This window comes from Bos indicus x Bos taurus, chromosome 8, assembly GCF_003369695.1.
Source record: "Bos indicus x Bos taurus breed Angus x Brahman F1 hybrid chromosome 8, Bos_hybrid_MaternalHap_v2.0, whole genome shotgun sequence".
Lineage (NCBI taxonomy): Eukaryota > Metazoa > Chordata > Mammalia > Artiodactyla > Bovidae > Bos > Bos indicus x Bos taurus.
In genome coordinates, this window is record NC_040083.1 from 36220886 (window position 1) to 36241926 (window position 21041).

General features: G+C 38.8%; 1 protein-coding gene and 1 long non-coding RNA gene across 46 annotated transcripts in view; one reads left to right on the top strand and one right to left on the bottom strand.

The window, feature by feature from the left end:
- Positions 1-21041, top strand: part of PTPRD (protein tyrosine phosphatase, receptor type D) — a 2534232-nt gene that overhangs the window by 2352967 nt on the left and 160224 nt on the right. For 23 of the 44 annotated variants that reach the window (XM_027549255.1, XM_027549273.1, XM_027549258.1 and 20 more), the window contains 4 exons: positions 1975-2562; positions 2996-3096; positions 3937-4196; positions 16935-17025. In XM_027549255.1, the coding sequence (XP_027405056.1) occupies positions 1975-2562; positions 2996-3096; positions 3937-4196; positions 16935-17025 (1040 nt within the window). The remainder of the gene's footprint in view (positions 1-1974; positions 2563-2995; positions 3097-3936; positions 4197-16934; positions 17026-21041) is intronic. The other 21 variants (XM_027549289.1, XM_027549287.1, XM_027549295.1 and 18 more) reach the window with 3 other exon arrangements.
- LOC113897041 overlaps positions 6278-21041 on the bottom strand; it is an 876355-nt gene continuing 861591 nt past the window's right edge. For both annotated transcript variants that reach the window (XR_003512220.1, XR_003512219.1), the window contains 2 exons: positions 14071-14205; positions 6278-8282 (listed from right to left, as the gene is read on the bottom strand). This is a non-coding gene — a long non-coding RNA (uncharacterized LOC113897041). The remainder of the gene's footprint in view (positions 8283-14070; positions 14206-21041) is intronic.

A 21041-nucleotide genomic window follows, 5' to 3' on the forward strand; every position in this document is an offset into this window, starting at 1 on the left:
CAGACAGTAACCCTAAGGCATCAGAAACCTTGAACCCAAACTCCACACACGTGGCACCATCTACTGGTTGTCTTCATTTCTCTACTTTGAGTATGCACTGCTCAGAGGACAGGGTCCCTGCGTTACCCATCTTTCATTTTCCCACCCATAGGCCTGTGTGCCAGTATATAAGTCTTTCCACAAAGTGAGTAGTTGGTAAATATTTTCTACATAGAACTTCTGAAAGCAAGAAATGGAGTGGGTTCCGTTGCCAATATGTACAGTTTTGGAGAATTCTTTTTAATCACACATGCAATGTTGTAGAATTCTCCTCATTCCTTTTTCTTTTTTTGGCCCGTTACTCCCTGGATGAAATACCATAACTTCCCACAATCATTACGCTAGCTGATTTATGCTGTGTTTACTGTTTACACATTTGGGGAGATTTCAGGTATTCTCTTCTTGTGTCTAGCCTCTACGGAGCTGTCCATCACCAGCTCCCAGAGCTTACTCAGACTCATGTCCATCGAGTCAGTGATGCCATCCAACCATCTCATCCTCTTCATCCCCTTCTCCTCCTGCCTTCAGTCTTTCCCAGCATCAAGGTCTTTTCCAATGAGTCAGTTCTTCACATCAGGTGGCCAAAGTACTAGAGTTTCAGCTTCAGCATCAGTCCTTCCAATGAATATTCAGGACTCATTTCCTATAGGATGGACTGGTTGGATCTCCCTTCAGTCCAAGGGACTCTCAAGAGTCTTCTCCAACACCACAGTTCAAAAGCATCAATTGTTTGGCGCTCAGCTTTCTTCACAGTCCAACTCTCACATCCATACATGACTACTGGAAAAAGCATAGCTTTGGCTAGATGGACCTTTGTTGGCAAAGTAATGTCTCTGGTTTTTAATATGCTGTCTAGGTTGGTCATAGCCTTTCTTCCAAGGAACAATATCTAACTTACTTTTTAAGTTACCTACTTAACTTAGTTAACTTAACTAACTTATTTAACTTAGTTAAAGTAACAAGTTAGATAAGCAATATCTAACCTACTTAACATGAAAGGAAATTATGTACTTAGGAGAAATGAGCCCCTTGCCACAAAAAGTTAATATTCTTATTATTAATTATTATGATTATTATTAATGAAATACAAAATACTATTCTAAGGCTTTTACATGCATTTTCTCATTTAATATTCACAGCAAAATAGGGTGGGTCTTAATATAATTCTCATTCTAGTACATGCAAAACTTGGTGAGGATGACTGGCATGGATAGTATATATAAAAATTACAAATTAGATCCACAGAAAATCTAAGCAACATTTTGTATTACCTTTTTTCTTCCTAACTTATAATCAGTATAATAGTTAACTGTTCGGCTGTGGATTCAGATACACCTGTGTTTGTCTCATAAATTTCTCACTTATTACATATCTGACTATGCACAGTTTTCTGTTTTATTTTCTTATGATGCAAAGTGAAGATAACAACTAATCACATAGTCAGGAGTGAAGAGTGTACTCAAGTGAGATACTACAGGTAGTGCTCTTAGTACAGTACCTGATACACTGCATACACTCAATGATTAAATATATTTTGATTATTATTATCTGTATGTTACTGGCTAATCCTTACTTAGCTTCATTTCTGTGTGGCATGAACCTCTATGTATAAAGAGTTGAAATGTGACAATATGCCTTTAAAAATCTCCTTAAATTTTCATTTCAGTAATAATTCCTATTTTCTCTCCATCATCACATTCTAATATTCATCCTACCTTCAAGAGTATGAGAAGGACCGTGTTTCCACAAAGGCATATAGACCAAGCCTTGGACTTTTTATAAGTCAAGAAATGGGAATGCCTGTGGAATTACTTGAAATAAGTAATTTTTATTAGTAAGAACGGGAATGCCACTCCAAGGGGATTCCCATTCAACAGTGATTGAAATATGAACATCTGTGTAGGTTGGTCTTACCCCTCCATCCTGTTTCTCCAGTTCCAGGGAGACCCCGGCTTGTGATTAACCACACTCAGATGAATACAGCCCTCATTCAGTGGCACCCTCCTGTGGACACATTTGGACCCCTCCAGGGCTACCGTCTAAAATTTGGCCGAAAGGATGTGGAACCGCTTACTACTCTTGAGTTCTCCGAAAAGGAAGATCACTTCACGGCGACAGACATCCACAAAGGAGCGTCGTATATCTTCAGGCTCTCGGCCAGAAACAAAGTGGGCTTTGGGGAGGAGATGGTGAAGGAGATTTCTGTTCCAGAAGAAGTTCCAACTGGATTCCCTCAAAACCTCCAGTCGGAAGGCACCACATCAACCTCCACCCAGTTATCTTGGCAGCCACCTGTCCTGGCCGAGAGAAATGGCATTATCACCAAGTACACCCTTCTGTATAGGGATATCAACATCCCTCTTCTTCCAGTGGAGCAGCTTATTGTTCCAGCTGACACCACTCTGACACTCAGTGGCTTAAAACCAGATACCACATATGATGTAAAAGTACGTGCTCACACGAGCAAAGGGCCCGGGCCATATAGTCCCAGTGTCCAGTTCAGGACACTGCCTGTGAATCAAGGTAGGATTTGTCTGCTTACGGCCTTTCTCCTTTAAAGGAATGTCGGTCTTTGGAAATCAGTATTTTGAAGCTGTAGATAACTGATCGGCTCATTCATATTCATAGGTTCAGCAAAAGCAAAAAGGTAAGGTATGTAAAGCTTAACATGTTCTGGATGACTTAGATTTCAGTTAGAGAATGCCAAGCAAGTCTGGCTGACAGCACCCCAATGTTCCCAGGTAAGGAAAACACAGTAGAGTTGACTCAATTGGAGAGAAAGGAGAGATCTTGGTGAGAATGAGGTAGTAAAATGAATGCTTTTAACAGGTAGGCAAATCACACTTCTCTCTCTGATCAAAGTAGATGGTATCTAGCTTAAGCCTTCTTGTCCATGGAAGAGGACTGGTCGAACGTTTTTAGGAGTAGTTTAAATACACTGTTTTTCCTTTTCCAGCAGTGTTTGCAAAAAATTTTCATGTCAAAGCAGTAATGAAGACTTCGGTGCTGCTGTCTTGGGAGATTCCAGAGAATTATAATTCTGCCATGCCTTTCAAAGTAAGTTGTTTCCTAATGTGTAAGGTATCATGGTTAAACATGGAGTGGAGGGGGCAGGTCAGCCGGGGAAATCACTTAAAAACCACACAGACTGCTTTGATTCAGCCACACGTACGTCCTGTTCTCATTTGTGGCTTTCACATCACAGACCAAGTCTGGTTCTTGGCCAGTGTGACCTTTCCCCTCTCAGGAGGAAGCAGCAGCTCAGACCTAGGGCCTGCATTCCTTGTGGGTAACCTAGCACTTCCAAGCTGAACTTTTTACATCTGTACTGGTGCTTTTGATTTTTCATCAGAAAATGAAATTTGCATGGTTTCTATCTATTTATAATGCAGCATCCTGGGGTTTAAGTAATTTGTTTATTGGCCTGAATTCTTTGCATATTTTAAACTTCAGTTTGCCATAGAGAGATACTGAAAAGTGTTAGCAAAACATACAAGTCTGTGAAATAAAGAATAGAGAAGCATCTATAAAAGTAAAAAAAAAAGTATTTGGGAACAAGAATGGAGGTGTTTGGAAAAAAGTGGTGTGTAAGATGCATTGAAAACTTAGAGCATTGCTGCATATTTTCCCTGAAGATCACAGACAACTGACAGGCCACATATTGATAGGTTATTGCACATTTGTGTTTTTTGATAGACTTATAAACCTTATATTAATAAGAAAAAAAAAGGAAAATTGATGCCATCTCTAGAATTTGGGGAGCACTTATAGGCTTACAAATTGCCCCAAATTAGAAATGACCCATATGTATTTTCCGTAAGCAGGTGCACATTAGTTTAGAAAATATTCCCTGCCTAACCGATAACCAAATCTTTTTGATTGGTTGTCTGTCTCCAGATTCTTTATGATGATGGGAAAATGGTAGAAGAAGTGGATGGCCGCGCTACCCAGAAGCTGATTGTCAACCTGAAGCCTGAGAAGTCCTATTCCTTTGTGCTGACGAATCGCGGCAACAGCGCCGGGGGCCTGCAGCACAGGGTGACTGCGAAGACGGCGCCCGACGTTCTGCGCACCAAGCCTGCCTTCATCGGGAAGACGAACTTGGATGGCATGATTACCGTGCAACTGCCCGAAGTACCTGCAAATGAGAACATAAAGTAAGTTGACTGAAGCTTAGGGCTGGACCACAGAAATGCATGTAAACAAGAAAAAGAGGTTACATCTTGATGTTATGTGGTTATAAAAAAATGCGTGGAATATATTGCTGTATATAGAGTGCAAGAGGCTTTTGCATAGGCTCACAGTTTTATTATTCATGTTCTATTGCATTTTCTAGAGTTCATTTTGACACAGATTCTCATTAATGTTTCATTAATGAGAGTGTTTTATGAAGTGGAAATTAAATCCAGTCAATTAAGTAGTTTGTTGGTTTTATATAGCTAGTTGATGGTAGCCAGTAGAAGAAAATAAGTGTTTTCACCAAAGTGTATTAAGTATGAGTATTGTGGTACACCCTGGGCGGGGGGAAGAGGCTATTGTCCCTGTCTTTAGTTTACCATAGGGTGAGGGGCACAGAGAAACAGAAAGATGTAATACATGCTAGTGATAGAGTCTGGGTCAAGAAAGTTTCTGAATTTAATCTTGATGGACAAAGAAGAGGTATACAAAAAGTCAGATGGAAGAAATTGTACACAAAGGCTCATGAGTACAGGAAGCAAGCGATTCTGTAAGCAGGAGCTGAGAGAGCCAGGCAAGAGTGGTGAGAGGTAGGTGTGCAAGAACCAAGTCGTGCTCAGAAGTGGAGACGGTATCCTGTAGACCAGAGGTCCCCAACCTCCGGAATCTAATGCTTGATGATTTGAGATGGAGCTGATGTAATAATAATAGAAATAAAGTGCATGATACGTGTAATGTGCCTGAATCATCCTAAAGTATCCCCCAACCCCTGGTTCGTGGAAAAAGTGTCTTCCATAAAACCATTCTCTGGTGCCAAGAAGGTTAGAGACTGCTGCTGTAGACAGTGAAAATCCATTAAAGGATTTTATACAGCAGAGTGACATGAGATTGTCTGTGTATAATAAAACCCAAGTTTCCTTTATTACCATTTTAGGAAATATTTATTGTGTGTCTGCTGCATGTTAGAAACTATGCTCCCACCTTGGGATAAGACTAAACCCTTTGTCATTCCTTCTATTCCACATGATCAAGTTTGGAAGGAACTTGCTGTGAAAGGTTTGAAGGTCAAGCAGAGGCATTTATACATAGTTTATGGATGGCTGGAGCCTTTACATTTTGATGCAATCCGGTGACATAATTTAGGACAGTTCTTAGGGAAGACGGCTCCTGAAGGCATGTCAGAGGATTGGAGCACCACAGAGAAAAGTCTGGGGCAGTCACTGTGCAGTTAGTTGCTGCTGCTGCTGTTGTTGCTGTTCAGTCGCTGAGTCATGTCCGACTCGTTGTGATTCTGTGGACTGCAGCGCACCAGGCTTCCCTGTCCTTAACCATCTCTCAGAGCTTGCTCAGACTCAGGTCCATTGAGTCAGTGATGCCATCTAACCATCTCATCATGTGTCGCCCCCTCTGTTGTGCAGTTAGTTAATTCTAGACAAATAAGATTCTGAAATGAGATGGGGATGCTAGAAATGGGACATAGAGGCAGACAGAGAAGTGGGAAATGGCAACGGCCTTCATGGAGCAAGCAAGGGAGAGGAAAATGTCATAGATGGCTCTGAGGTTTGAGCTTGGATAATGAAATAAATGGTGCTGCCATTCATCCTGAAGGATGAGAGATCAGGAGAAAATTAATGAGTTTAAGTCTGTGTACATTTTACATGAGGTAAAAGTGAAATCAGCCTCCATTTTTATTAGTCTCCATTTTGTCCATTATTCTTTTTCTGTCATTCATAAAAATAGAAACAAGAATGGACTATTACTGTGATTTTTCTTCCAGCAAAATTTAATATGAAAATGAGATTATTTATTTGTTTAAATAGCCTGTGAATATTACTTGGTCTCTCACCCTAGTGCCAGACCATGTTTCATGGATTCAGTGGAGATGATGCAGACTTTCTCATAATTGGGGAATTTGGACAAGTAGAGAGTCAAGTGGAGTGGAGTCCTCAGTTCAGTTCAGTCGCTCAGTCATGTCCGACTCTTTGTGACCCCATGAATCGCAGCATGCCAGGCCTCCCTGTCCATCACAGACTCCCGGAGTTCACTCAGACTCATGTCCATCGAGTCAGTGATGCCATCCAGCCATCTCATCCTCTGTCGTCCCCTTCTCCTCCTGCCCTATGATACCAAAAATTAGATAGATAAGGGAGGCCACGGGAGGAGCTCCCAAACCCAGTTTAGTAGTTCAGGGAAGAAGTCCCAAAGAAAGCAACGTCTAAGCTGAGGTTTAAAAAAATGACAAGCAGCTGGTCTGGGGGTTTAGAGGGGGGAAGACACTGTTTCAAGAAAAGGACAGCACATGTAATATTTCACAAACAACAGGAAGACTAGCACCTGTTACTTAGCCACATCTTACCCATCCACTGAGACTTTTCAGCTGACATCCAACAGACATATGTTCTAGACATACTGTATTGCCAGCACTAGGTCTGAGAGTAGGAAGATGATTGAAATAAAACCCTACCTCACGGTGGGAGAACAGATACAGGGAATATATGATTAGAATATAGTAGAGCAACTACTGCCAGGCACTGTGGGAACATAAATACAGAATTCTAACCCAACTTGGATGTCAAGAGAGAGATCCAGAAGCAGCTGATATCTAATGAGTCTTGAACAATGAGAAAGATTTAGAGAAGGTAAAATAGTTGCAAACAGTAAAGAACTATAAACAATGGGCTATGAGTTCAATCTATTAAAAATATGTACTGTCTAGTCAGGGAAAGAGTAGATGAAAGGTAAAAACAGTATCATATAATCTATGGTCTTAACTATTAAATGCCAAATTTTTCTTTATATAGTAAAAAAAAATCTCAATGCCTATTTACCAGATTAGCTTAGTAGAATGTCTTAGACATCACTGGAATGACATTTTAGTCCATGGTAGCAGATTTCTCTTTCATTTTCCAATTTATGAGTAAATTTATACTACAAAATTGAGTTTCTCTCTTAGTATTTTTCTTTAGATAGTTCAATTTTTCTTTTTGTTTTATTTATGTACTTACTCTTTGTAACATTTGAAATGGGAGTCAGGAAAAGGGATTAAAATGTTTGATAACAAAGACGAGAGACTATTACAGATCAGAAAAAGAAAGCAGACCATTATGGAAAAAAAATATGCTCTAGAAATTGCCATAAATATATTCTAAACACTGGGGAAAAAACAAGAGCAAAAGACAAAACTGGGGAAAGGTGTAAGAACCATAGGAAATGGAGAGCAAATATGTTAGCAAAAAACTCCAGATAATTCCTATTCATTATGTTTCCTAAAGGAGAAATATGTTTCATAAAGCTACCCACCCAGTCTCCTAGGTGGGTCATGTGGCATCATCAGATATGACAAAAAGCTGTGTGCCAGGCTGTGCCACTTGCACTCATTGGAAGTTCAGAAATTAGAAGGGAGGTATCTGTTAAATATTCTACAGGAAAAATGAGAGAGGAGAAAAGAATTGATTCCAGAGCTCTGGAGCGGGTTGCTAATTTGGATTTATGTAAAAGCTAACTACAAAAATGAGTCCAATTTGTTTTTATATAAAAATACAATTTTGATTATTGAAAGGCTGTTTTGTTTTATCAACAGAAACTGTGCTTTCCTTGTTTCTGGCCAAGAAAACTGAGAGATCTTAATCCCCGACCCGAACTCCTCGCCATCTAAACATAAATCTGTCTCTTGTAAACATAATGCAGGTAGAGCTCCTTGCTTCTGGGATTTCACTCTTGTTTCTTGTGTGGAGGAGCTCAGCAATCCTTTAGGGAAAGGCCAGATTTCTTGTGGAACAGCCATGGGGGTGCTGCAGGTTCTAGTTTTAGGAATTTTGTGGGACTTCAACCTTCTGCTTGAATACACTAAGGGGACAGAATGCTGGTCAGAAACTTGAGCAATGCCACCATCCTACAGTAGCAAGTTGTGATAACAAAGGAGACTTCTGTGACTGTGTGGAGCAGGACTTTACTCTGGTTGGTTAAAAAAGAAAGAAAGAAAGAAGCACCACACAGATTGTACTCAGAGAAAAAGCTGCCAGAAGGTACCTGATGTAAATTAACTCCACAGCAACAATTTCATGTTTCTGAAAAATAAACATGAAGAAAAAGAGCATTCTATAAAATTTCAAATTTCTTTGATCTTACTGATTTGGCTTTCAGATTATCTTTCTTTACAAAAATAAAAAAGTAGACATTCTTAGAAGCAAAATTGATTCATCACACATGGCACCACTAAAAGCAGCTCTGTGTTTTAATTTATAAGCTATTTAGTATTTAATTGATTAATCATATTTTTGTTATTGACATGGCAAAGGCTTAAATGCGTATAGCCCTTTACAGTTTGCTGAACGTATTACATCATTTGACTTACGTTTCCCACCTATATGGTAGGTGTTCTCCCCTTTTACAGGTAAGGTGAGGCTCAGAGACGCTAAGTGGCCCAAGCAAGATCAGAGTCGCTACTGCTAATAGTTAATAAGGACAGAGAACTTCCTAGGTGTTCTTCAAAGGACACTGCACACAGTGACTGCCATCATCTTCACACCAAGGGCCCTCTTCATTTTACAGCTGAGGAAGCTACAAGGTAGTATACTATTGAGCTGTCTAAAAAGTTTAGGCTTTTCTGTAAGCTGTTATGAAAAAACTCGAACAAATTTTTTGGCCAACCCAATGATTTGCCCTGGCAATACAATAGCAGAGAGGAAAGATTTGAGCTTAGGCAGTCTGGCTCCAGAGTCTACATGTTGAACCACAACTGTGCCTCTGACCACAAAATGTATTGACCAAACAAGGACATTTTTTTCCTAGGACCATCATAAATGCGTAAGAACTCCATGACAATTAGGCATCCATAGGACGGCCCCAGACACACCTCAGAATCAAGAGGAATCAGTTACAAATGCTCAGCCACAGATTTTAGAAAAATATGTTAAATGTGGAACACTAAAATTGGTAGGTTGTCATGCAAATTTAGAGGTGAGAAATAAAGAGGCTACCCACAGGCAGTACTATCACCCGCCATTTTATAATTGATGAAAATGGAACCTAAGGCAATTAATAACGTCTGACAACACATAGCTTAAAAAATTAGAAACCTTAATTTAAACACAGAAACTGGAAAGATCATTCAGACAGCTTTGGTTTTTCTGTGGTTAATTAATTTGAGTTAAACAGTATATATACCCAAATGACCACAGCAAAAAAAAAAAAAAAAGAAATTATAAATCAAAAAATTATGCAAGGCATGACATTCATTAAACTCTGAGACAAATTTTGACCTCCCAGTTAAATAATGAGTTCAAGAATGCAATATGGACTGTTAATACAAAAAGCCTTCCTCAATTTGAAGTGGGACTTCCACAAAGACCAGAGCTCACCTTCCCATATAATTATATGGAGCTGGGCCCCCTGATGATAACATATTAAATAAAATTAGTAAAACTTTACTTAGTATAATTAAAATTCTGAAGGTTAGATTTAACTTGCCTAATTAAATCTAATATACTGGGAAAACGCAGCTTGCTTTGTAAGTAGTCCAGGGCTTTCTCAAATATATTGACTCTCAAGTTATTTATTTTTCTATTAGTTTCTTAGTTAAGGTCTATGTTGGAAAGAGTATTTGAAGGCTGAACTCCAAGCTGGAGTTAGACATGCAAAGTGCTTTCATTGTTGTTCATGTGTTAGCGACTCAGTTGTGTCTGACTCTTTGCGACCGAATGGACTGCAGCCCACCAGTCTCCTCTGTCCGTGGAATTCTCCAGGCAAGAGTGCTGGAGTGGATTGCCATTTCCTTCTCCAAAATAAAGCTGATCTATGTCTAAAAGCAATTTTTTTTTTTTTTAATTTAGAGCAGGTTCTTTGAGTTCATGTGATTTGGTTGTTACGAACTTGTAGGGACATGTTAGTTCCTCATTTTACTCTTCTTATCAGTTATCTTACTTCCCTTAATATCCTGTGAGATTATAACTAGGGTCACGACTTTGCTGTATCGAAAAGAACCTTTGCAGTAAGGAGTTATATATTTTACAAATTATGTTCAGGTAAGTTGTTGCTGGTTTGGATTGAAAGAAGACGCTTGATGAGGTTTCAAGTTGTAAAGTTCTAGTGCAATAGAAGAGTTCTAAAATGGTTTTGACTGCCCTGATCTAAAGTGAAGTCGCTCAGTCATGTCCAACTCTGCAACCCGTGGAGTGAAGCCCACCAAGCTCCTCTGTCCATGGGATTCTCCAGGCAAGAATACTGGAGTGAGTTGCCATTTCCTTCTCCAGGGGATCTTCCCCACCCAGAGATCAAACCCAGGTCTCGCACATTGCAGGCAGATCTAGGAGAGGCATAAATCCCCAAGAATTACATGCTTCACCCACTTCTACTTTTCAGTGAAGAATTCAGTGATAAAATGGCAAAGTCAACAAATTTGGGGAATATATGTATATCTGTTTCAGGAATGCATTTTGAAAAATGCAAACATGTCTTAAACATAGAAGAAAATAATCAACAAAAAAATGGTTCTTTAAAGACCATATAGTTGTGATCATTGATCTAATCAGAGGTCAGGAAAGGTTTCATCTGGCAGTAAAATTGAGTTCCTATTTGAGAAAAGAGAAGAGTTAACTTGGAATTTGTTGGGAGTGACAGAAGGTTCTAGACAGATGGTACAGAATGATCAAAGATGGAATGGACCAAAGTAAATTCAAGAAACTAAATGCCCAGCAGGGTATAGCTCACAGGACACAGAGAGATAAATTCCAGGATCCATTGAAAAGTTCTTTAAAATGGAAATGTTACAGTTAATTTTCTATTGTAAAATATGGTAAAATTTCAGAGATTGGACTAAAGGAGGTTAAATTCCATGGAGATAGAAATTTAGGAGTAATCCAAGCATGAGACAATGCAATAAAGCTGAAGCAGTGGCAGTAGGGAGGAGGAGAAGTGAATGCAGTATAGAGAGTTTGGAAGCAGTAGAGTTTCATGGTAACTTGGGTATGAGAGAGGGAGAGAGTTAACACAGATCGTCAGTGATAACACCTAGGTTTACAGCATGCACTAAAATCGATCATGGTACAGTATTGAAAGAGGATTTATTTTGGAGCCATATTTTTTGCTGTTGTTTTATTTTAACCACAGTAAATTTGAGGTACTTTTGTGACATAGAAATGGAAATATAAAGTTGGAATGGGAGACACTTGTGGAGTTCAGAGGAGCCCTCTTAGCTGAAGATATGAATCTGTAAATCATCTGCATTGAGGGATTAACTGATTCCCTGACTGGAGTGAGATCACATGGCAAGAAATGAGGAAGGAAAGAGAAATCATTGGCTAGATCCTTGAGGAGCTCCACCCTTATTGAAAAGCTGGGTAGCAGATAATAAATCCTGCTTATGTTAACATGGTGAGAGATCTTAGTAGAAAACTAGGAGAGCTGGATACAGAGGAAGAACTGAAAATGTTTCCTGTAGGGTCTTATGAATACTCAGATCAAATAAGAGAGTCTAAAACTCTCCTTTTGATGCAAGCTTGAGGACCCTGGTGAAGGTGATGAGGGGGCAGATGGGGCAGAAGCTAGAGCACCGTTGACTGGGGAGGGAATGGAAGGTAAAGTCCTAGAGAACAACAAGGACTGTTCTTCTCAGTACTGGGGCCACAAGAGGTAGCAGAGAGTGATGACTGGAGCAGGATGCAGTTTGCTTTGTCCTTCCAGTGATTGAAAGCTAATGGATAGAATCCAGTGAGAGTGGAGATATTCAGACATATGGCAATCTAGAACCAGTCAGTCCTAAAGGAAATCAACCCTGAGTATCATTGGAAGTACTGATGCTGAAGCTGAAGCTCCAGTACTTTGGCCACCTGATGTGAAGAACCGACTCACTGGAAAAGACCCTGATCCTGGGAAAGGTTGAAGGGAGGAGAAGGGAGCAAACTCCAGGAGATAATGAAGGACAGGGATGCCTGGCACGCTGCAGTCCATGGGGTTGCAAAGAATCAGGCACAACTTAGCGACTAATGGACAACAGCAAGGAGTATGATGTATGGTCAGCATCCTAAGAGTGGGATGTGGGACCCAATTCAAGAAAAAGTAACTGACCTTGAAAAGTGGAGCCAGCCCTTCTACTGTACCAATGAGAAAGACTACAGTTTGCATCTAGATATAGGTGGTCTTGTAGTTTGTTAGAGGGGGAGGGAATTCTTGTCTATTTTTTTTTTTCTCTGTATATAAGACATAAAGCCATCTTGTAGCAGAGAGGCATGAGCATCCAGGATTTGAGGCCAGGAAAGAAAGTTTGAAAAACTTTCTGTGGATATTGAAACTAGGTAACTGGTCATCATATTGACAGGCAGCGTTGAACTTCTATTTGTGTTTGCTGAATATGAACTTACAGCATCGTTCTACCCTGTTCATGATTTTTCAAACTGTATTCCGCTCCTTGTGTTCAGGCACAGAGAAAGGCAATGATAGATTTCAGTTAAGGTGGAGTGGAGGATGTGGGTTTTGGAACAAAAGAGTTCAAGGAATTTTGAATCTTGGGTGGTTCGTGGGCCAGCCCTCTGAAGGATTAAATCACCCAAAATAATGGCAGAGTTTGGGGAAAAGAAAAAAAAAGACCATCAACCCAGGGTGGGTGGAGAAACTTCCACATAAGGAAGATTCTGAAGAAGTTAATAGATGGCAAAGATCTGTAAGAGAAGACCATAACATAGCTGAATTGTATAATCTTCCAAGAGAAGGGGCCGGGTTTTTTTGGGGGGGTTGGGGAGGGGTGGCTTCCTAGGTGGTGCAGAGGTAAAGAATCCGCCTGCTGATGCAGGAGATGTAAGAGATACGGGTTCAGTCCCTGGGTCAGGAAGATACCCTGGAGTAGGAAATGGCACCCCACTCCAGTATTTCTGCCTGGAGTATCCATGGACAGAGGAGCCTGGCAGGCTACTACAGTCCATGTTGTTGCAAAAAGTCAGACAAGTCTGAGCGTGCACACACACATGTGTGCACATTGTATTCTGTAGCAAAAGTGTGGAGGGAAAGACACCTACAAGAAGCAACAGGGAACTGGGAAAGAAACCCCAAGCCCTAAACGTTGGTTCATGGCTGAGGGAGGGGGTAAATTGACGAGCCACTGCTGGAGAAGTCTACAATGGAGGCAGTATCCTGATGGGACAGCTAAGCCTCATGAAAGGCAGATGGGTGGTTGTTTATGAAATTGTAATTGCTGAGAATACAATTGAAATGTATGGACTTAGACCCAGGAGTTCCAAATCCCCTCCTCCTCATTTCTTCGGGAGGTGAGAGCTACTTTGAAGCAGGTTCCACATTGCCTGCCCTAGTTGAATGCTTTAGAGATCTCGGAGAGAAAAGGTTATGGATATCTGGCCACAGTGTTAATTAATTGTTATGGGGGAGGCTATTCAAATCTTATCTGAGCCATAAATGACATGAGTAGTCAAGGAATGCTGCAGAAGAAAGAACAAATTCTTTTTTCATGTACAAGAATGGCAACTCAGAGTATGGAAGCAGAAACAAAATTAATAGAATTCATCAGCTTAACCTGGATTTAGAAGATTCTGAAGGAAAACAATGGGAACTCCCTGATCGTGTGCAGTATCATCGCTTTAGGCAAAGAGAAGCTATTCTGACTTTGTGCAGTTGGTAATGAAAAGCAAGAGTTTCCCTGACAAGTGTGTTTATCAAGTCCAGCCGCAGTGTCATTCTGTACGCTAGGTTGCAGCCCCTGTCATTCTTCTCCAAGCTGATTTAACATGATGGACTTGTTTGGCAATTCCTTCAGGTTGTGGGAGGACAGGAAGAGGAGGAAGCTTACTCTGGATCATAAACTAAAAGATATTGGCCTCACTCATATACTCTACTCTTCCTTCTCCTTACCCTCCTTGCTCATCAAGATTATTTGTAGGAAAGAAAACGGATGGCCAAGTGATGCGATTCCATGAGCCTGCTGATGAGTTCTTCAGAGCTCCATGGAGAGAATGCAGCTAGTGCTGTCTGGTTTGACTTGAATTTCTAGGTCAGGGAGAAAAAAAAAAGAGTTTGATAAGTCCTTTAATCTGCATCTCAGGGAATTTCCCTGTCCTCCTGTGTCTGCGTTCTCATCCGTCTCTCCCACTATGATGGTCGGTACCAGCCCGTAGCAGCTGGCTTCTGTTAAGTGCTATATGATGCACACTCTTCTGAGCACTTTGTGTTCATTCATTTTCCCTCAATAAGTCTGATATTATTTACTCACATTTTCAGAATGTGCAGCTGAGATTCAGAGATGTTAGATGATCAACCCGGGATCACACGGCTTATTAGTGGCAGAACCTACATTCTGGGCTAGATGTGTCTCTAGATGCCACATTCTTTACTAGAAACACTCTAGATCTGCACAGCCCAGCAAATGTCATGAGAGCCACATGTGAAATATTACACTTTCTAGGAGGTATGGTGAAAAGTACAAAGAAATGGATGTAATTAATTTTAATTACATATTTTATGAAGCCCAATATATCCAGAATATTATCATTTAACATGTGACCATTATTAAAAAATATTGCTATAATATTTTACATATATTTTTCATATTAAGTTTTTGAAATCCATTGTCTTTTATAGAGCTGTCAGTTCAGACTAGCCACATTTTAAGTGTTTGATAGCCACTGGAGGCTAGCGGCTACCATACTGGACAGAGTTGCTCTAGACTCTGTTTATGGAAATGGAGTTCTTAATCACAAAGGATTTGCTGAGTTTATTACAGATTTTGCCTTAAGAACAATGAAGGCTACTGTGAGTGTGATTAATCTCTGTAATAGAATGTGACACAAGCTTGATGGAGCCCATCCTGCTCTCATTCCTTTCCTGAGTGGCAGCCTTCTCTTCTAAAGGTGTTGTTCATTTCCACAATAAATTTCCACAAAATTTATAGAGTCTAAGAAGTGCTTTATGATACAAAGTAAATGAAACAAAAGCAGACTGTTGCCATAGTTTACACACACACACACACACACACACACACACACACACACACACACACACACACACACACACACACACACACACACACACACACACACACACACACACAGGCTTCCCCAGTGGCTCAGTGGTAAAGAGTCCGCTTACAATGCAGCAGATGCGGGTTCAATCCTTGGGTTGGGAAGATACCTTGGAGAAGGAAATAACAACCCACTACAGTATTCTTGCCTGGGAAATCCCATGGACAGAGGAACCTGGCAGGCTACAGTCCATGGGGTTGGAAAGATTCAGACATGATTGACTAAGCACAACACGCACGCACACACACACGTACACATATATGTAAATGTATGTATGTAGGTATAATATATAGATTTATTTCCCCTTGGGCTTCCCTTGTGGCTCAGCTGGTAAAGAATCTACCTGCAATGCGGGAGACCTGAGTTCGACCCCTGGGTTGGGAAGATCCCCTGGAGAAGGGAACGGCTACCCACTCCAGTATTCTGGCCTGGAGAATTCCATGGACTAATTCCATGGACTGTATAGTCCATGGGGTCGCAGAGTCAGACATGACTGAGTGACTTTCACTTTCACTTTCACTTATATCCCCTTACTGTTTTATCTTGAGCAATTATTCCATCTCTATGAATTTTATTTATTTATTTGGTCAGTTACCTGTTCTTAAAGTTATTTTTTTTTTAAACAAGGCAAAGGGAAATTATGCATTTCCTATAATACATGAACAGTAGGAAGTGATTAATGTGCTGTTATTATACATCTATGTTCAAAGTCTTTGTATAGGAACTACCAAAAATCAGTATGAACAGAGTGCCTGTGAATACAAGAGCAGAGTATACACTATATAGAAGTCAAATAATTTTACAAATAACCTGTATCTGTTTGGGGACAGGTACTGTTATACATAAAGTGAAGTTGACCATTCTCAATGTGAGGCCTTGCTTATTAATCTTTTTGTCTCTTCCTATAAGTGTATTATATTGAAATCTATTTTTAAACCCTCAGATAGTGACTGTCTCAAAATTTCTGCAGTTCTACCTTAAGATGTGCAATTTGATGGGTAGGAAGCGAGGAGAACCTTTATGCCTTTATATATTTAATAACTGTGAGATGACAAGTAATTTTTATGCTTTTATTTTTTCCAAATAAAAAGTACTTATATGGTGTATAAACAAAATCATCATCACTGTACAGGCATTTGTATGAGCTTAGAGTAATTTTTGAGGAGGGCGTGGCAACCCACTCCAGTATTCTTGCCAGGAGAATCCCCATGGACAGAGGAGCCTGGCAGACTACAGTCCATGGGATCACAGAGTCGGACATGACTGAGCAACTAAGCACAGCACAGCACCGAGTAATTTTTATTACACATCTTCTTTTTAAAAAACCCTCTTATAAATTAATGTTATAGAAAATTCTTGGCTCAGCAGCCTGTGGTGGTGGATTTCAATATACCTGCCTTGCATGTGTCCAGCAACAGGGTACTAACAAACTCTTTCTCTTCTGTTTATGATACCTAATAAAGGGCAGTCAACCATAGTAATATTACCATACAAGATCATTGAAGTTACACATAAACGTCTACCCATGTTGTTTTTAAAATTGAACAAACTGGTGGTTATTTGTCATTGATGGACAAGTCACCCCATAATCATAATTTGCTTTCAATCTCAATCACTGGTCTGTGGAAGATTTAAGGATATATCCATCTTCTTTTCCCTCTGAACTAACCTTATTTTTATCTGTCTATTCTCGTGCAGAGGTTACTACATAATAATTGTGCCTTTGAAGAAATCTCGTGGGAAATTTATCAAGCCATGGGAGAGTCCAGATGAAATGGAATTAGATGAGGTAAACTGTGTTTTGGGTGGTATCTTTGATTAGTTACTTAATTTTTAAAATAAATCTTTCCTCTCTATGGAGACCTTTCAGCATCTGATCTGGGCGGATCAGCTCCTACATGGCTGGCTGGTCAACTGCCTAGTTGGATGGTTCAGTGCTATGGGCATGTTAACCTCTTGGGATCCCAACAAAGAGCTTTTTCTTTAATTAAAAGACATTAAGCTGCTGTAAAGCTTACAACCTATCTAATCTTTGTTGGCTTTAATATTTTGCCCCTTGCTCCTTGTAAAGCATAATGCAGAGGTGTGGAAGGAGAAGTGAATTGTCAGCAAAGACTTAATCACCACTGTTAGGAATTCCAAGGTCCACTTCATTAGTGCAGTGGTGGTTGAGGTTGTTAAAAATGCTAAGTTACAGTTTGCACCAGAGTTCAACACTTGACCTACTATGTGTTCTTGACCAATTGCCGACAGAATTGTGCTGATTAGCACATTTTTACTTCCTTCTGTATTTTATAGGATTTCAGAGTCAAAAATGCATATAACTTTAGGAGCAAACAAATCACAGAATTTTGAGCTGAGCAAGAAATATGGTACAAAAGTACCGTAAAGTAGTATGATTTTAATTTCTAAAATCTTATAATAACAACAGTAAGTACATTGGTATTGTTTTTGCAAAAAGAACTTTTTTTGAAAGTGAATACATACAATATAGAACAAGAGCTAATTTTTCATATTCACATTTTGAAATACCATAAAGGAGAGACTTTTATGATTTTAATATGATTCTAGTCTGAATCAGTTCAGAAGTCAAAAAGCCCAAAGCCCCTCTTTGGGGAAATCTGATATTTTAATGTACTGAATTTATTTACAGCATGTTGTACCTCTTTTAAATCAACCTGTTATTCTTAGGTATTTTCTCTCCATCAAATTAGTTCATACAAAGCAAAGAAAAGCAGAAATTTCCTAACTGTATTACAGGGAGATGATGTTTATTTCATTCATGTCTGTACTAAGGAGACTATGATCTTGAGAGATAAGGACTGTTAACTTCTTTTGGCAAACATATGTCATGCCTAGAAGTATGGCTCACCACCACCCATTTCATTTATCTGACTTAAAGTTGATCAAGTTTGGAATGGGAGATGAGTTCAAGGTTAGGTCTGTGTTTTGTGTCAAGGTGTAGTGATTAGATAAGCATTGAAGAAGTGTAAAATGAGGCACATTTCTATAATGTTGTCAAGTAATTTAGGCTTTATATTTTACTTTTTTTTTTCTGCTGGTATTAAAGGAACAAAATCCTTTTTATGCTGTCAGAGGAGTCTATCTGCAAATGCCAGTTGATGAGCTGTTCTGTAAACATTTTGAAACAAGTCATGGTTTACTTGCAACTCATCAGTTAATCCTAACATATTCTTTATTAGTTTAATTAATTCTCAGCTAAAATATAGAATTCAGTTGGAATTGGATTTAAAATGGAAAGGCAGCTTATAAAATCTGACTCTATCTATTGAAAAAAACAGTTTCCAAGGAGTTAAGATCCAAGCCAAAAATGATATCAAATACTTAAAAAAAAAAAAAGCTTTCCTTAGAAGTAGAGCCATTTGATAGTAAGTAATAACAGGCTGATTCTCTTTTATAGCCAGGTTTTAACCTCCAAAATGTACAGCAATTCTAATGGATTAAAGTATAGAGCTATATGACATTGAACTTTCTTGCAATTAAATTCTATGGGTCTCTGCTGCTGATTCCCATAACAAAGGGTCATTTTAATCATCCCACAAGTTGTGGTGCATTAATCTGTATAATAGTTCGATAAAGAACATTTATTAATTCAAAATTTTGGGGTCAGGATGGGTTCTTTCCCACTTTTGTTACTGATATAATTGAGACCACATTGTAGAATTAATGGTGGAAGAAATAAGATATGCATTGACTGGAAAATGAAAATTATTTCTGATAAAAAACTAAAGCCCTTGATACATCTTCTGGAATTACCTCCAGTACATCTTGTAACTATTGTGGAGGGAACAAATGAAAGTAGGCTATGGCCTCACTTTGTGCTTACTCATCCAGGTTCTGATTCCTACAGACAGGGTTTTTTTTCCCCTACCATGGATAATAAAAGCATTGTAGTAATTTTATCTATAGCTTGGTACTGCCAGGTTTGACAAAGCTGTGTTCCTCTCTTAAATGTATTTGACCAAGTGATTTTTTAGAAAGGCCTATAATTCAAATCACTGAAACCCTATCATCGAATAGAATGGTGGCCTAAGGGGATTTCCACATGTGTGCTTCACATCGAGGCCCAAGAAAAATAGCAAGAGGCTTTCTAAACACAGTCACTCTCAGTATTGTCTTCTGAGCTCATTTATCCTTTGTCTGGGGATAATCTTCACATAATAAATTCATAGACTGGAAGTCTTAGTTGTCAAGGTCAGACTGGGCAGAGCAGACCTTGATAGTCAAAATGAATTTTGGACAGAATGACTCCTAAAAATGTTAGTTATATTTAATTCAGGGCAAGTCTTGTAATATATCATAAGCTTTCATCGCATTGTACTTCAAAGGCTTGCTATAAAATAATGTGGTCATTTGTGGTTGTAACTTGAACATATTGGCTCACTCATGTCATCTGAGCACACTTGACCCATTTAAAGTATAACACAGGAAGCATCCCACAGAGATTAGGGCAGCCTAAGGTTCCAGGTTTGACCTTAGGGAATGGCAGCATTGGGTCTAAGGAGGACCAAAACACTGAAATATTTTAAGGTACTTCCTGTAAGTCTTCTAAAGAAACCCCAGCAAAAGGTACTCACTCATGACAGTGATATGGATGAATTATGACAGTTGCCTACATCTGAAGTATGAATAAAATCAAGGTAGGGTTTGATCAGTGAAGTAGAAGAGGGGACACAGTTGCATAAACAACTGATGGTAAATGTTTCTGATTAACCAACTTCAAAAAGCTTTTCAGCTCATCTGTACTGCATTTGTCCTTCTCAAAGTAGAGGCCCTTCATCTCCTACATATCAACAAGAACCTATGTAGTGACTTTTCAAGTATATATTAAACATTTACATAAGAATTTTAAAAAATATTTAAAGAATCCAGAAAAAAAAGAAAGTATGCATTTTTCTGTGTTAATGAAAGCAGATACACAAAAATCATATATTTAAGTATAGACTCAGTTAAAACAATTAAGAGTAGTAATTTAGCCTAATGTTGCATTTGTGTTTCTTTTATATTGTGCAGCCTCCAACTAAACAAAAATATGGTTGTAAAAAATTTCTTACAAATAATTTCTTTGTACCAATTGAATCCAATATTATTACTTTCTATTGTGCCTCAGTTTCCTCATTTATATAGAGGTAATAATAATCTATCTTATAGAGTTTTTATGAGTAAATGAAATACGCTATGTTTAGTCTCTTGAGAATGGTGCCTGGCACCTAGTAAATGCTTAACAAATACAATTGTTATTGCCATTATCATTATTATAAGAAAACCTAAATTTGACAACAGGATTGAAAGATAGTGCTATATTTCTAGACTAGCTTTATTTTAGGCCAGCTGGTCCATAACTGATCAGTCTATCTGAATTTATCATCAGATGGTCCAATTTTACTTAAGAAGTCTACTGTGGTTTTCATAAAAGAGCTTACATATTAAATAATTTTAATTGTATCAATAAACTCAAATTTTAACAGATTTGAGAACATTATAAATTAAATATTCAATAACATGGGCACAAATTATATATATAACCAAAAGAGTAACTTTTACATTTTTAGATTATAATTTTGACCAGCTTAGCGCATTTACAACTTTGCGTTAGAGACAAGTTTACCATCAGGTTCCTAACAGAAGCTCTTGGTATTTGCGTGTGTATAGTCTGCAGCTGTTACTATTTCAGAAGCCTGGCCTTCATTGTGTAAGGTCTCAGATACACAGTCTTCTCTATAGAGGTAGTAAAATAAATCAGCATTCTTTCAAAAAAACATTTAAGTTGCCTCTCATATTCAA